The following is a 16,176-nucleotide window of genomic DNA, read 5'->3' on the forward strand; positions in this document are numbered from 1 at the left end:
GATTCTGGTAATAGAATTCTAGTTGTCAGACCTGGTGATCAGTGTATTCACCTGCTCAGTCACCTTGCTAGCCTTGAAATATCTTATTCTTAAATTGGAACAGTAAAACCAAGCTGTTTCATTTTATTAAATCACGTAACGTGTGTGTGTGTGTGTGTGTGTGTGTGTGTACGTACGTGTGTACACATAGACTGACACCATGACTTTTTCCCTAGCCACCAACAGCCAAAATGCATGCCATCATTGAGCGCACAGCCAACTTTGTATGCAAGCAGGGAGCACAGTTCGAGATCATGCTGAAGGCCAAGCAAGCTCGAAACTCACAGTTCGACTTCCTGCGGTTTGATCACTACCTCAACCCCTACTACAAATTCATCCAGAAAGCCATGAAGGAAGGACGGTACACGGTGCTAGCTGAGAGCAAGAGCGAGGAGAAGAAAAGTATGTGGGCCTGTGTCAGGTGGAGGGATTGGGGGTGGAAGTGAGAAGGTCCCCATTCTCACAGGAGCGACACTGAAATCCAGAATTGAATTATTGTGCCGCGGTTTAGCTCTGCTGGCACATCGGTCTCCAGCCTCAGTCCATACTCTCCAGATGGTTGAAATGTGGTTAAATATCGGTGAGAGCCAAGTGGTCATCCAGGCTGCAAATGTTTCCTCTCATTTGGCTGCTTAACGGTTTGCAGAGGAAACTGTTTGACTCTCGGGTTATTCTGTAAGTGCCTGCACCACAGTGCATAGGACATATTTGCTTTCATGAGTCAAGGTTTTTGCCCATTTTGAATATAAAAAATCCCATCATAGCTTTCCAGTCAATGCCAAAGGGAGGCTGGGAAGTGGAAGAGGAGGCACTCCCTTCTCTCTAGAACCGTGAGGAACATTAACCCATGGCTTTGTGTACAGATACCCAAGGGAAAAAAACTTATGTAGGACTCTGCCCTTGTCGGCCTTCAAGTTTTTCCACAACTCATTTGTATTCATTTTCCTCCCTCCTTCCCCCTCCCCTACTCCCCCTTGTAGACCTAACTGCCTCAAAACTCAGACCCAGCTCTCTGTGGCTCCCAAATGCTGGGAATAAAGGCCTGTGCTGCTACACCCAGCCCGTGTTGCTCTTCTTTCATGCTTACTTATTTGTATTGTATGTGGGCCTGTTCTTACCATGACATACATGTGGGGTCAGAGGGTAATCTGCAGGAGTTGTCTGCTTTTACCAGATTAATTCTGGGGATCAAGCTCACTGACTCCCAAAGTTAGTCCGTCAGTCTGTCTTTTTAATGTAAGATTTATCTGTTTACTTAAGGTGGCAAGATCTGTTTTCTGATGTGGCAGACAGTAGTGATGCACATCTTTAATCTCAGCACTTAGGAGGCAGAGGCAAGAGGATCTCTGAGTTCAAGTCAAACTTGGCCTACAGAGCGAGTTCCAGGATAGCCAGGGCCACACACAAACCTTGGGTTTTTTCAGGGGAGGGGGGCATATATATTTACATGTATGTGTTCGTGTCTTTTTGAGTCTCTGCCACATATGTTTGGGTACCAATGGAAGCCAAGGTTTTGAGTCCCCTGGAGCTAGAGTTATATTCTTAACTGCTGAGCCATCTCTCTAGCCCTGTGTTTATTTTGGTCTTTGGAACTGTAGCTAATGAACCCCAGGCTGGCCTTGAACTCTGATCCTTTCACTTCCAATTCCCAGTGCTAGGATTAGTTACAAGTATCTACCACCAAGCAGAATCTCTTTAAATATGATCTCGATGAGCATAGTTATAGAATAGAGTGATGATTCGACACATGTTAACAATTAAACCAAAATGATAAATTTTGGGAGGTAGAGTCTTAGGCTGGCCCAGAGACTTGTGACTGTCTACCTGCCTCTGCCTCTTGAATGCTGGGATTACAAGTGTGTGCCATCAAACCTGATAGTAAACATCTTGAATTCAATTCCAGAGTCTGGGCCAACCTCTGACAACGAAGAGGAAGATGATGAGGAAGATGGGAGTTACCTGCACCCGTCTCTCTTTGCTTCCAAGAAGAGCAGCCGCCTGGAAGAGCTGATGAAGGTCTTTATCTCCTCCCTCCCTCACTAGGCTGTGTTTACACTGTCAGGAAATGGCTATTCCTTTACGTTTGGAAACACAAAGGCTGCCATTTCCTATGGTACAGCTGTATCTTTTTTTACCACCGAGGTGTCTGCATTTCTCTGTTCCATGTGGTGATGAAGCGTTTGCTTTCCTTCATGCCTGCATTACAGGTCTCACAAGCAAGCGATGGCTGTTTTATTATATAAATAGTGTCGGTGAAGATTTGGAAGCTGTTATGTTCTGTTGATTGGAATTTAGTAGGATTGGATTTTCTAGGTTTTTAAATGTCTTCTTCCTGGAGCCTTGGTTCCCTTCATAAACAGTTCCTAAAGACATGCTTTGCTCTGGCCCTCCTCTCATCTCTATGAGACTGTCATTTGTGATGTAGAAGACACAGACACAGAGTGTAGCTGATGTCTGGGAGGACTGGCTCTTGATTAAGGAGGTGAGAGCTGTTGATGAGAAGCTCCACTAAGAGAGTTTGAAGGTTGTGAGTTTGTCATGCACACTTTGGTGAGTCGCTGTTGGGTCTTGATGTTTCCTTTGCTCTTTGCCTAGAAGTTGTTACGGAGATGAAACCCACTTAGTTCTTCTGGTACTCACAGCCAGCTGGAGCACTTGGCCTCAACTGGATAGAACCTTTCTGTGTGTCCCCAGCCTAAATAACAGTGGCTCTTGCCAAGAAGGTTGCGTTTGGGTGTGTGCTCTCACAGATGGAACCATGTTCAGAGGAGGGATTGAGGATGGTGGTTTTTAGAGGCGCAAGGAGGAGAGTTACAGGAGCTATACTGAGCCAGTAGACCGGCACTGAGCAGGCAGCATCAAGGCAATTGTGCTTATGGGAGTGCTCTTGTGCTCAGGCGTGCTTCTGACACTGGATTCATACATGCAGTTCTGCCTCCATGGCCTCTCTGCTCCTGTTTTTTTCTTGGGTCTGATGTAAGTGACTCTGCCTCTACAGTGGCAGCTTTCACTGTATCTGAATGTGTACTAAGGTTTTCTTAAGGCATGCCGACAGTACCATAAGGTTGAGTCTCTTCTCAACAGCAAAGTTGTATATGGTTCAGAATGTCGAAAGTGCTAAGGCCAAATGTCTTCTCTGTTCTTAGCCCTTGAAGGTGGTAGACCCGGATCATCCTCTAGCAGCCCTTGTCCGTAAAGCACAAGCTGACAGCTCAGCTCCAGCCCCACCCACTGCAGATGGCACACCTGCTCAGCCCTCCCAGGTGGAGTACACGGCAGACTGTGAGTACCCAACGTACCCTGTTGTATGTCCAGCATGCAGCCACCACCCTGCTTCTCATGCTCTCCTGCATTGGTGCGGAGCTATCACTCCCCAGACCTCCTCTGTGGTCCAGGAGGGAGGGACCTGGAGGCATGGTTGCCTGGCCTGTGACTCTGCATTCTTGACAGGAAGAGTCAGGCAAGGGCAGAAGAGTAAGCAGCAGAGGCTGGAAAGTAGCACCTAGGTTTCAAAACGTTGCTGTGCTGAACAAAGCTCAGACTTGTTAAGACTGACAAAAGCGGAGACTGGGAAGATAGCATAGTGTGCTGTGCTCTAGAGTTGTTTGGTGCTCTGAGAATGCCCTGGGACCAGCACAGGATTAGGCAGACACAGTTTTGTTGAGAACAGCAAGAAGGGATGAGAAAATGTGGGGTCGCTTGTCACAATTGCTGTGCATGGATGGTCAACCCTCTGTTTCTACTGGGCAGTGATATCACTTGCCCCCAACAGATAGGAAAACCTAAGGTTTCTCTCACAGACTCAAGAGTCCTGTGTGGAGAACTTGTAATACACTATGGATGCTATCTTAATAATTGTTAATGCTGTATTGTTCCAAGGTATTGTGATAAGGAAAAATTAATGCCTGTTCATTACAAATGCACTATTTCCTTTTTGTATTTTGTATCCGAACTGCTTGAATAGTGGGTGTGGGACCTAAGACTAGAGAGAGTTGGTTGTAATGTGTAGGGGATTTTGTTTCTTTGGAATCTTGTGGTTGCTGCTCTCTTGTCTTCCTAAGCATTGAAGGGGAGCACTCTGGAGAGTGATCAGAATATCTGTCCTAGGTTCAGTGTCAGGCCTCATTGCTGTTCTGAGTGTTGTGTGAAAGAGCCACCTTGAGCAAAGAAGGCTCAGCCTGTGCTGTGGTGGCCTGCTGCAGACTGCATTCCTCATGTGAAATGAGATGCTGTGGAATGGGGTCTGGTACTGAAGATGGAGCTGCCATATTGAGGCTGAACAGTCTATATATATGCTAGTTCCTCTGCACTTCTGTCTCTACACTGGTCAATACAGATGTGGCATTTTGATGTAATAAAGTGACAAGACTATAAAAATCAGTTACTTGCCAGATGTGGTAGCACAGGCCTTTATTTTTTTTTTTTTTTTTTTTTTTTTTTGGTTTTTTCGAGACAGGGTTTCTCTGTGTAGCCTTGGCTGTCCTGGAACTCACTCTGTAGACCAGGCTGGCCTCGAACTCAGAAATCCGCCTGCCTCTGCCTCCCGAGTGCTGGAATTAAAGGCGTGCGCCACCACGCCCGGCTCTGCACAGGCCTTTATAATCTCAGCATTCGGGAGGCAAAGGCAGGTAGATCTCTTGAGTTTCAGGTGAGCCTGGGCTAACAGACTGAGACCTTATTTAAAAAAAAAAATCAATTTATGAACCTTGTGAGTATATCCTAGAAAACCTGGGCTGGAACTTAGACCATTTCTTTAAATGATGAAATTGAGGTGTTGAGGGGCTGGCTGCATGTTCCATGTCCTGCCACCTAGCCCACAGCAGCAGTCACCTAGCAGCATTCTGGAGGTTACTGCTGGTTCATGTGCAAGCTTGGGAAGAGGTCCAGGTGCAGAGCCTGCCTGTCCCGTGCCCTGTACAACCCCAGGGAAAGCTAATGAAGGACCTAATCAGTGGTGGCAGGAGGTTCTGCCAAGCAGGCTGCTTGTACTCCAGAGAGGGAGTGCTGTGCTGGTACCTACTCCCACGTTATAGACGCCTGTTTCCTGCTTTTCTGTTTTTTTTTTTTTCTAAGTGTGTATTCGTAGAGTTAGGGAGGGAGGGAGGTGTTATATACACATATGTGTTTGTTCTTGTGTGTGTGTGTGTGTGTGTGTGTGTGTTTGAAGCTGTGTGTGTACATGTGTGAATGTTGGGTTCCTTCTTGGATTGGATTACTCTCCACCTTTTTTTGAGACAAGATTGCTCACTGATTTAACTAGACCGGTTGGCCAGTAAACCCTGGGGGTCCTGTATTTACCTCCCAGGCACAAGTCACAGTACCCAGCTTTTACATGGGTACTAGGAATCCAAAGTCAGATCTTCATGCTTACGCAGCAAGCACTTCACGGACCAAGGCATTTATCTTGCCCATTCCTATATTCCTGTTCCAAGACTCAAATGCATTGTCTATTCATGTTCCTGTATCCTTTTATAGCCATAGATAGAAGAAAGTAGTAGAAATTGGGGATAGTGAAGCTAATTCCATCATTAAAGGGTGAACAGTTACACACAGAGGTTAGCTGTGGCACTGTGCCAAGACCCTGTGGCCCAAGGAGGATGGTAGAGCAAGCTGACTCATCACAGCCATGTGGTGGGTGACTCGGCATGTGCAGTACAGTGGGAACAGTGGCCTGAGACAAACTTTACCAGTGTGGGATATCAGAGGACCATGCAGATTCGAGACAGGGCCCTAGGACCCCACAGTCCTTCCTCTGGCTCTGAGGGAATCCCAGGCTTGGTGTATTCTACTTGAGGTCTAGTCCTGTTCACACTGCCCTTGACCAAAATGGACATCAGGCCTTGATGAATTGTCCTGGACATAAGAAAGAGTGGGCTGTTTAGATATCTGGAGTTGGTGAAAGCAAACAAATTAACATAGGGCTGGTGGGTTTCAGATATGCTCCTATTATCAGCTACAAGGACCACAGCCCTCGGAGCCACACAGCCCTCTGCCTAGGATCAAGAAAATCACTTAATACAACAGATGGACTCTGGTACTGTAGCAGAGCCAGGTCGGTGGCTAGAGCTTAGAATCTGGGTCTCAATGAAACTGCCCAAAATTCATCAGAAAAGTCCCAGCATCCTTGGCTGTGGGATTGCAGTTAGGAACAGCCTTGGTCTCTCCAGGGTTGTAGTTCTGCCAGGCACCTGTCTGGAACTCTTGCCTCCCTCTGTACTTAATCTGTGGGTATCTGTTTCAGCTTGTTTCTCCTGTCTTATGGCTAGTTAGGCTGCTAGAGTTGCTTGAGTCCAAATCTCTGGCATAGGCTTTGTCACTCCTGCTGTGAAGTGGCCAGAATATGAAATTTTTGGTTCCTTTGGCCCGTTGCTGGTCATTTGCAGCAGCTCTGGCTCTGCTTAGTTGGGTAGAACTTGGTTTGTAGCCAACTGTTAGGACAGCACGTAAATCCAGCCAAGTAGAGGAAAACCAATCACGGCTGTTGATTTTAGTTCCTTTGTGGTAAATTTATCCACATACAGTGATTAGATTGCTTAAGTGTTAACAGAAAAAGCTGTTGAGTACTGTACAGAGTGCCGCCAGCCTTTTTCCCACTGTTCTTTTTATTTTCAACATCTTTTTTTTTTCCTTAGCATTCCTGTGAGTGTATGATGGAGTGATGTGTGTGGAGTCAGTTCTCTTCCACTTTTACTAGGGTCTGGGGATAGAACTCTGGTTATCAAGCTTGCACCGCAAGCACTTCATCCAGGAGCCCTCATAGTCTGTGGCTGGCACGTGTGCTCTACTATACACTTTCACAGTTGGGTAATTGATTGTAATGTTCCGAACCTTGCCTACAGACAGCGCCTGTGGCTTATCCCAGTTTGTATCAGGGTTAAATCTAGCAGACTCTTGGGAATTCCTTCTTTCCCACGGCGTTCCAGAGAGGGGTGGAATGACACTTGGAGAGAGACTCATGCATATGTGTGAATGATCACCATCATTCGATAACCTTGCTTTTGCCTTGGCAAGTGTCCACCAAGCCTTACTACTTAGCAGACAGGACAGGAGCAGGGAGCACCTGTGACTGTGGAGCCTTGGGTAGCAATGTCAGGACTCTGCACAGAGTGAGTGTGCCTGGTTTCTGTTGCAACTTGTCTGGCTGACAGATAGGTTGACACAGAGGATAGTTAAAGATTATGAAAGATGTGCAAGACTGCTGTGGTTAGGACAGAGAGGGTCATGATGGCTCCCCAGGCCCATGTGTGCCCTGCTTTCCAAGCTGGCTCACTTTGTGTTTGCTGTACTGGTGTGTTAAACAGCCTTGCCTCTGTACATGTGGATCCCCCTGTGGATGAAGGTCAGGCCTGGCGTGCTCCTCTGCTTCTCTCTTTCTCTCTCTCTCTTTTTTTTTTTTTTTTAAGATTTTATTTATTTATTATATGTAAGTACACTGTAGCTGTCTTCAGACACTCCAGAAGAGAGTGTCAGATCTCACTATGGATGGTTGTGAGCCACCATGTGGTTGTTGGGATTTGAACTCGGGACCTTTGGAAGAGCAGTTGGTGCTCTTAACCACTGTGCTCTCATGCATTACTCTAGGAATGCACAAGGCTCTCGGTTACTGCTGAGTAACTTTGAAAACGTTAAGAAGCCTGAGGAGCTGGGTCAGCAGTTAGGAGCACATATTACCCTTGTAGAGGACCAGAGTGTACTTCCCAGCACCCATGTCAGGAGGGTATAACTTCAGCTCCACAGGACCCAGCACCCTCTTCTGACCTCTGCAGTCACAAACACACATAGAAACACACATACATAAATACATACATAAAGCAAATCTCAAGTCTGATGGCTTGTACCTTTAATTCCAGCACCTGGAAGACAGAGACAGGTGGACCTCTGAATTCAAAGCCTGCCCGGTGTACAAAGTTCCAAGCCAGCAATGGTGCTGTACAGTGAGACCCTTTCTGTATGAGTTGCTGTACTTCTGCAGGCCTTGATTTTTGCCATCTGTACATACAGAATGCAAATTTATTATATTCTGAATGAAACATTGAAAATAATTATTTCTATTGTATTTTAAGATTCCACATTGCAATGGTCAAGTAAAACCTAAGGTGATTTGTAGAGGTCTTTTCTTTTCTTCCTTTAGAAAATTCTCTGGTTATCTAAACAACAGTAGCAGTATATGAGAAACTTGAAAGAAGTCTAATACAAGGAGACATGGCAAAATGTGACTTGCTATTGGAAGTCCATGAAATAGTTCATGCCTTAAAAACAACAAATGTAGTGAAAACAGGTCTGCAGATGGTAGTGTGGATCTGATCAGTTTTCAGAGAGCAGAGCCACTGTCGCCAGGCCGGCTAGCCCTGCCTGCTGGGCTTGTTCTTTATCTTTTTAACATTGTTTTATTTATTATCCGTATGTGTACATGTGCGCACATGCACGAACATGCATGCACACGCTCACACACTGTGAGCACATACATACGTACACATGTGAGAGAACACTTGAGTGGAGTTGGTTCTCTTTCCTGGATTCTGGGACCAGACTTCAGTTGCTAGGCTTGTAGGGTGGGCAGGCAGGCTTGGGGGTGAGAGGGCCGGTGAGAGGGTGAGCGGGCGAGCGCCTTCACTGTCTCACTGGCCCACCGTCTTTTCTTTTGAAGAGCTCGTATGTGCTCTTCTCCACCCTTTCAACTCTGGGCTACAGCTGCTCCTTAGGCTCCAGCAAAGCATGTCCCCCACCTTCCTCATCCCCACTCCCAGTCAGGGTTTCGTGGGAAGCAGGCTCCCAATGCTCCAGCCCTGCAGTGTAGGCTTTTTATTTTGTTATTTGGAGCCTCAACAGTTTCTTTTCCTCCTGTAATTGCACAGTAGCTTTTTAAAGCACTTGGCTTTTTATCCTATTTTTCCAAAGCATTCCACTTTAAATTCACAGAAACAGCAATTCTCTTCTTATTTAAATTGTGTGTTGGCATAAAATTTAACCAGATACATAATTATAGTAAGTTTAACTGAAAAGAAATTGTTTAAGAGAAAATGTGGTAAAAAGCAAAATCTCAGCCTTGCAAAGTGGAGCCCCCTCTGCCTGGTGTGCCATGGCACAGCTACCTGCAGGCGGAAACCACTGCCCCTCGGGGAGCGCCTACAGGCTTAGCACAGACAGCCCAGCACTGGCTGTCTCTGCAACAGGAAGTGCAGAGGAAAGTGGGCACAGCCAGGGCTCAAGAGCAGTGTCTGGAAAACAGCGAGCCAGAGCCTGTGGCTGTCCACCAGTTGACTTCTGAGTTTGAGAGCCAGATGAGTTCTCCTAAGGAGAGGCTGGGCCAGGAGGAAAGGCCTTCTACTTTAAACCATAGTCAACACTTGATTACGTCTACGAATGCATTTTTGTTTTTAATGAAACTATTAAGGAAATGGGGGAAATGTTTAGTGTACAAATAAGTTTCACAGGTGGGATATAAGTGGCAATCCCCTCAGAGCCACTTCAGATAAATGAGGTGAAAATGAGTGTATGTCATTTTAAAGGTTTTGCTCAGCTGTTCCCCAGCTGCTGCACAAGGGCTTACCCAGGGAGGCCCCACAGGGCAGAGTTGGGTTGGAGGCCACAGAAATGGGCATCTTAACCAAAGGGCCTGAATGGAGAAACAGATGTCACTGCAGCAAAGAGGAAGCTGATGGGCAGTGGTTTTATTAGTGGGATTATGGGGTAAGCAGGCGGTATGAATGGCATTAGGTATAAGACTCAAACATGCACATCCAAAGCATGTCCTGTTAGTGTCCAAGGATACCCAGTCTAAGACTTCAGTGATAGCCAGAGGCTGAGGTGCCTCTCGCTACTGAAGCATAGCAGTAGCTACATGAATATTTTGCTCCCCTGCCCGCCTCCTGAGCACTGGAGCTTGAATAGAGCTGTCTGCACTGTTGGGGGCCCATAGAGTGTGTGGCTTCTGAGGAAGTAGAGATGCTGGGGAAGAAGGCCAGCATGAGGTGGAAGGGACGTCTGTGTAGGTGTCTGAAGCTATACAGTGTCATTGAGAACTGGGAGAAAGAAGCTGAGGTGGAGGGGTAGCTTGTGTATCTGCCTCTTTGAACAGCTCCTTGCCAACAAACATGCAGATTTTTGTCTTGGTTTTTTTTTTTTTTTTTTTGAGGCAGGGTCTCATGTAACCCCAGCTTTCCTCAAACTCAGCCTTGTAGCCAAGGATGACCTTGAACTTTCTGCTCTCCTGTCTCCATCTCTACAAGCTAGGATTGCAGACATCCACTGTCACACCAGGTCTTAGGTGGTGCTGGGGAGAAACGTAGGGCTTCACTCATGTTAGAAGAAACACTGTACCACTGATCTGCATGCCAGCCTCGAGTGTTCAGGTATGTCTAGGGTTCCACTGCTGAGTGAGTTCTCATGGCTGGGACATTCGCGTGTCTAGGCACGCGGCCATGTGGGTCTCTGCTAGCAAAGCTAGCGGCTCTTCTTTCCTTTGGTGCTTACTTAGGAGCTCAGGACACACCCGGCTCCTGGGCTTGCTTCTCACTAATTTCCCCAGATTTGGGCAGCCTGGGAAGAACATCTTACTTTTTATTTGATCAAATTTCTTCTAGAAGCTCTTTAAGTGAAGATGTATAAAATTAACAATTACTTTTATTTCTTAACTTGATGGTAAACCATTTTTCAAGCCCTATTCTATTATTACTTGGCTACTTTGCAATAAATTCTTATAGAAGAGTATAATTAAATTATGCAAGAGGCATTAATGCTGAAATATTGTCCACTGTCAGAGCCAACAATGCTTTCTGTAATGTTCTATAAATAACTAAAGTATTCCTTGTGACTGAATTTTCTGTGTGTATGCATGATTGCATGTGAGCAAGGATACACATGTGCCTCAGTGTTCTTGTGGAAGGTCAGAGGACAATCTTGTGGGGTCAGTTCTTCCCTTCTACCTTGGCCTGGGTTCTCAGAATCAACCTCAGTGCATCAGGCCTGTGCACAAGCAGTTCTACCTGCTAAGCCATTTCCCGAGCCTATCCTAGTTTACATTTTGTTACCATATTTTTAAAATTTATTTTATGTGTATTATCACAGCATAGTACATGCAGGGCGTTCCAAGGGTACCCTGCAGCAGTCAGTTCTGTCCGCCCTTGTGGGTCCCAGGAATCAAATTCAGTTGTCAGGCCTGGCAGCAAGCCTCTGCCCACTCAGCCAGCTCATTGGTCCCTGTGCCAGTGTTTCACAGCTGGGTGGCTGTGACAGTGGTATTGTCTTTTGTAGACAGTGTAGTTGTTAGTCTAGAAAGGTAGGAAGAAGCAAGGAAGGTGTGGCCGTGGAACTACCTCACCACAGAGGAGAGGGATGACCTGCCTGTAGCTGCACGGCAAAACTTAAGCGGTGGGGGTTATGGTGGGAAGATTTTCCTGGGGTTCAACCACAGATCCTGGGATCCAAACACAGAGCTAAACTCTAGGTGTAGCTGTCACCACTCAAGAAGCCAGCCCTGGAAGGTCTCTTTCTAGTTCAGAGTAGAGATCCAGAGGTGGGGGATGTAGCTTAGAGGTGGAGCACCTCGGGTTCAGCCCCGGCCCCCGTAAGGACAGGAGGTGAAGTTGCATGGTTTTGTGTGAGAGGGGATGAGTCCCTGTGAAGTCATTTCCTTCCCAGGGTTTCTAGCTCAGAGGAGCAGCCTTTGCCTAGCACATCTCCAGGCCCTGGGCTCACTTTCCCTTTGCTTAGCCCTGTTCCTAGTTTTTGTTAGGACTATTCGATTCATGTTGAGAGAGCATATGAGGAATGTGTGTGTTCTGTCTCTAACTGTAATTCCCGCTTGCTTAGCCTCAGTCTGTGGCTCACTGGATTGTTTTTTCCAGCACAGTATCTCCAGTTGAGTTGCTTATGTGATTCATCTCTTGGACAGTTTGAGTCTCATAAGCTAGGTGTTTTCAAGGGCTCTTCAGAGATTTAGGTAAAACAGATGAGCACTGGTAACTGGTAGGCTACCTGGTAGCTACTGGACTCAGAGGACTCAGGAAGTAGAGGCAGGAAGCTCTTGCATTTAAAGTCAGCCTGACACATATAGAGAGTGAGACTGTTTCAAAGGAAAGAAAAAAGCCAGCCTTCAGCCTTCATATAAAAGAAGACCAAGTCCAGGTCTGGGTGTGAGGTTTTCAGATAACAGTTTCTGTCCCTCGGAGCCTTGTGAACCAGAGCCCAGCGTAACTCTTGATACCACAGAGGACCCTCGGCTGGCAGGCACTAGTGTTACTAGTTGACTGGTTTTCTTCTGCTGGGTCTGATGCTGTTCTCTTAAATTCTTTTATGTTTGAACATGTTGGCTGCCTTTTGACATACATTGCAACACAGCCTCTGCTGAGCCACATGCACCTACAGCATAGTGACTCAGCCCTGTGTTCAGGAAGAGGCTTCAGCATTGTCTGCCTACCCACTAGCTATGTGCTGTTTGCACTTGGGCACCTGCCAATGCCAATGCCTCTGCCTTCAGTGTCAGTTGCTTAGTCAGTCTGCATTTCCCATGTGTCCCTTCAGTAGGAAGCTCACAGTCCCATTAGTCGGATGCTTTCAGTACCACTTTCTGGCTGTTGGTCTGTGCCTCCTTTCCCTGTGAGTGTCCTGTTCTCTGCTTGTGGCTTGCCTCTCTTTGGCATCAGGTGATTATTTCTGTCTTCTGTGGTCAATCCTGTTCATGCTGCGTTGCTTCTGTGTTTGTGTTTCAGTCCTCTTTCTAAGCTGTACGGTGGGGGCAGGGCTAGACTTTCTTAGAAGTCAGGAGTACACATTTCCAAACATGTCACCACAGACAAGATACTTGGATAATAATAATATTTTGGTATAAGCCAGGAGGTAGAAGCAGGAGGATTAGAAGTTCTACATGAAATGCTATCAGAGAAACAATACAAAAACTGTGTAGCCATTAGGATGTGAGAACCACATATTTTCCATATTGTAAAATAACTATTTTCCTTCTTTGTTTGTTTTTTTCTCTTGAGTTGTTTAAATATATGAATGGGGCCCGGGGTCTGTGAGAGAACAGATAACAGCCCACACTGACCCCTGCTTGACTGACAATGCCCAGTCATCTGTACTTACTTAGCTTCTGGCCTAGCTGTTCTGTCGATGTGATAAGATGTCCTGGAAAAAAACACCTGGAGAGGGATAGGATGTGTGCAATTCACTATTGCAGATCACAGTCCATCACAGAAAGGAAGGTTCAGTGGCCAGAGCTTAAAGCAGCTAAGCCTCATACCCACCGTCAGGAACAGAGAGACAGCTATGCCTAGGGAGTAAACAGTGCGGCCTGTAAGAAACCCTGGCTCAGACGATAAGGTGGAAAGCAGTTAAGGAGAATGTCAACTGAGGAAGATACATACATGTGCTGGCTTCTGATTTCCACATGGATGGATGGCTCACATGCACTGTGTAAGTTTTAACTTAGTTCAGAGAGGCTTTTCAGGAAGAAAGTCTAATCCAAGAAAAGAAACATTTTTTAAACATGTTGGACGCTGTAGATGCATCTGGTGGCCCAGATGTGACCTTCATGCTCACTGCAGAAGTCATTCCAGTTCCCATTTTCAGGCTGATGTCAAAGCTAGTCTTTCTTAAAGACACTTTAAGACAATGTTGCTAGTAGCCTGGAGCTCACCAAGTAGGCTAGACAGCCTGGCTAGAGTCCCAGGGATCCATCCTCTTGGTACCACTTTCCTAACTTAACGCTTATAAGTATTTACCACTTCATTATGCATTTTTTTAGGTTCTGGGACTTAAACACAGGTCTTCATGCTTAGTGTGAAAGCACTTCATAAGAGAGCCATCTCCCTGGCTATGGAGATATTTTGTAAGGCACTGGGTTGTCTGGAAGCCTCAACAGGGCAGATGAACTAATGTGGAAAGTAATGTTCATTTTCTCAGATATATCATGGTGTATGCGCCCTATTTTAAATGCAGACCATGGCAATTGTCCGCTGTGATGGGACATCCTCGAATCAGTGTGGTGAGCCAATTATCAAGTTTCTTACACACTTGCAGAGATGAGGACAGAGACATCCCTCTATTTGAAAGCTGTAGGCAGTGCAAAATAAGGAGTTTGGAGGCTACCTGACTTTATGTTTACCCTCTGCAGTGGAAGATTCTGTATCAGAAAGCGCTGACTGCTTTGGACTAGGAAGGGATCTTTTGGGAATTCCTGAGAGTCAGGTACCTGAGTTCAGAGGGTGAAGCAAGGAATCTAAAGACCTGAACTGACTGCATGGAAAAGAGAAACTTGGGTTCTCAGCTTTGTTTTCCCCTCTACCACCTCTGGGGACCCTAAAGCTTTGCAGTATCCACTCTGTGAACTTTGCCGTCCTGAGAAGGAATGACTCAGCAGTGACAGTGACTGTTGGTGCCAACAGATGTGCTCAAGACATCATGGCCTCCCCCGAGTGTACATTTCTAGTGTGAAGGAAGCAGGGCCTTGCAGAGGTAAGGGAGATCCACTTACCTCATAGAACCTGCTGCAGCATGCAGATAGCAACAGGCATCTGTTGTCAGGGAAAAGAGGGTGTGGAGTTGCTCATTGACTCTGAGATTACTATGGTAATAACCATCCTGAGACTGGTCTGGGCAAAACATATTCATGAAAAATGACCACTTCTGGCAGCAAGCTGGGCTGTGGTGCTTCAGAGCAAGCCTTCCCAGCCAGTCACCTACAGGTTTGCCTGAGTTATGCTTTGTTATGCCTCCTTGTGGAAGTGGCTACATTGCTAGATACATGGGAGTGAGAGATGTAACTGGTGTTGGGTCTCGGGCCCTGGATCGTCAGTTTGGTTGTGCTGTAAGAGTGCTGGAGGGGAGCAAAGCATACTGCTGGCTGCCTGGCGAGTGTTTCCTGAGAGACTGCAGGGGATAGTGAAGGACACTATTGGACACAGCAGTGGATGTGTGACTGTCTCCACAGCTGAATAGGTTGTCAGGGCTCTGATCTAATCTGGAATTAGTTTCTTGATGACTATGGATATGACAGCATTATTGGGAAGGATGGAAAGGAGAAGATGGAGCCTTTGAAGGACATGGCGTTTGTCCTGACTTCTTTCCATAGTCCTTTCTTTGGTTCACCATAGTGTGAACTAAGCAGCTCTGAAACCGTGAGCCTAGATGAGTTCATTCCTCCCCTGTGGACTTTAAGCCTGGGGTTTTGGTCCCAGTGGTGCAGACTGACAAATTGAGTACAGCATTGCAGTGCTGAGGAGTAGATCTGTAAGCCATTGGGGTACAGCCACTGACATCATGAGGCTAGAAAAGAGCTCGAAAACAGGGAAGGATTGCCACAAGTTCAAGGCCAGGCAAGCCTACAGAGTGAGACCTGTCTGAAAACAAACAAAATCAAGAAAGTCACAGTTGTGGGTGGGATCAAAAAGAGCTGTTATTCCACTGACTTTTTCTGCTTCCAGGAAGACTTTGAGAAAACAAAGACAAGTGTTTCTATAGAAAGTTCCAAGATTGCAGCCCTTGGCCAGATTGTCAGTGTGCTTTCAGCAGCCCATATCTGCAAGAGACATGTGTGTGTAGCCTGTGGTTTGAAGATGATTTGTTACAAGGGACACCAAACTCAAGCCCTATTAGATGAGGCTAACCCAAGAAGATCCTCTCTCTTCACTAGTACACCCAGACGGATGGAAGTAACAGTCTCGGGGCAGCAGCTTTGATGATAGTGTTAGTTCCACCAAAGTGGACATTTGGAGCTGAGTATATCAGCACACACATGTCTGTAGTTACCTAGCAGTCAGGAGACCAAGGTGGGCAGATGACAAGAAGGAAAAACTGCCTGTTTGTTTTCATTTCTCTCACATCATATAAAGATCTAATAATGTCTTCAGTTTTACCTGGAGGTACACAGAAACATAATCTATGTCTTTCTTTTTGTTACATTGTAAATTTCTTGTGTATCTGTGTATGTGTGGCTGTGAGTATGTCATGGCATAAAAATGGAAGTTCAGGGATAACTTGTAGGAATTAGGTCTCTCCTACAGTATGGATGGCTCTTGGAGATCAAACTCAGGTGGTCTGGCTTGGCAAGCTGAGATACCTTTACCCACTGAGCCATCTTTCCAGTCTACCAATATCTGTCCTTTTTTTTTTTGGTTTTTTTTTTTTTTTTTTTTTTTT

At 46.1% G+C, this 16,176-nt stretch overlaps 1 protein-coding gene across 5 annotated transcripts in view; it reads left to right on the forward strand.

Annotated features, from left to right (window-relative positions):
• Positions 1 to 16,176, forward strand: part of Sfswap (splicing factor SWAP) — a 71,809-nt gene that overhangs the window by 12,736 nt on the left and 42,897 nt on the right. For all 5 annotated transcript variants that reach the window (XM_021163130.1, XM_021163132.2, XM_021163135.2 and 2 more), the window contains exons 5-7: positions 216 to 441; positions 1,943 to 2,055; positions 3,186 to 3,321. In XM_021163130.1, the coding sequence (XP_021018789.1) occupies positions 216 to 441; positions 1,943 to 2,055; positions 3,186 to 3,321 (475 nt within the window). The remainder of the gene's footprint in view (positions 1 to 215; positions 442 to 1,942; positions 2,056 to 3,185; positions 3,322 to 16,176) is intronic.

Source organism: Mus caroli, chromosome 5, assembly GCF_900094665.2.
Source record: "Mus caroli chromosome 5, CAROLI_EIJ_v1.1, whole genome shotgun sequence".
In the NCBI taxonomy this organism is placed as follows: domain Eukaryota; kingdom Metazoa; phylum Chordata; class Mammalia; order Rodentia; family Muridae; genus Mus; species Mus caroli.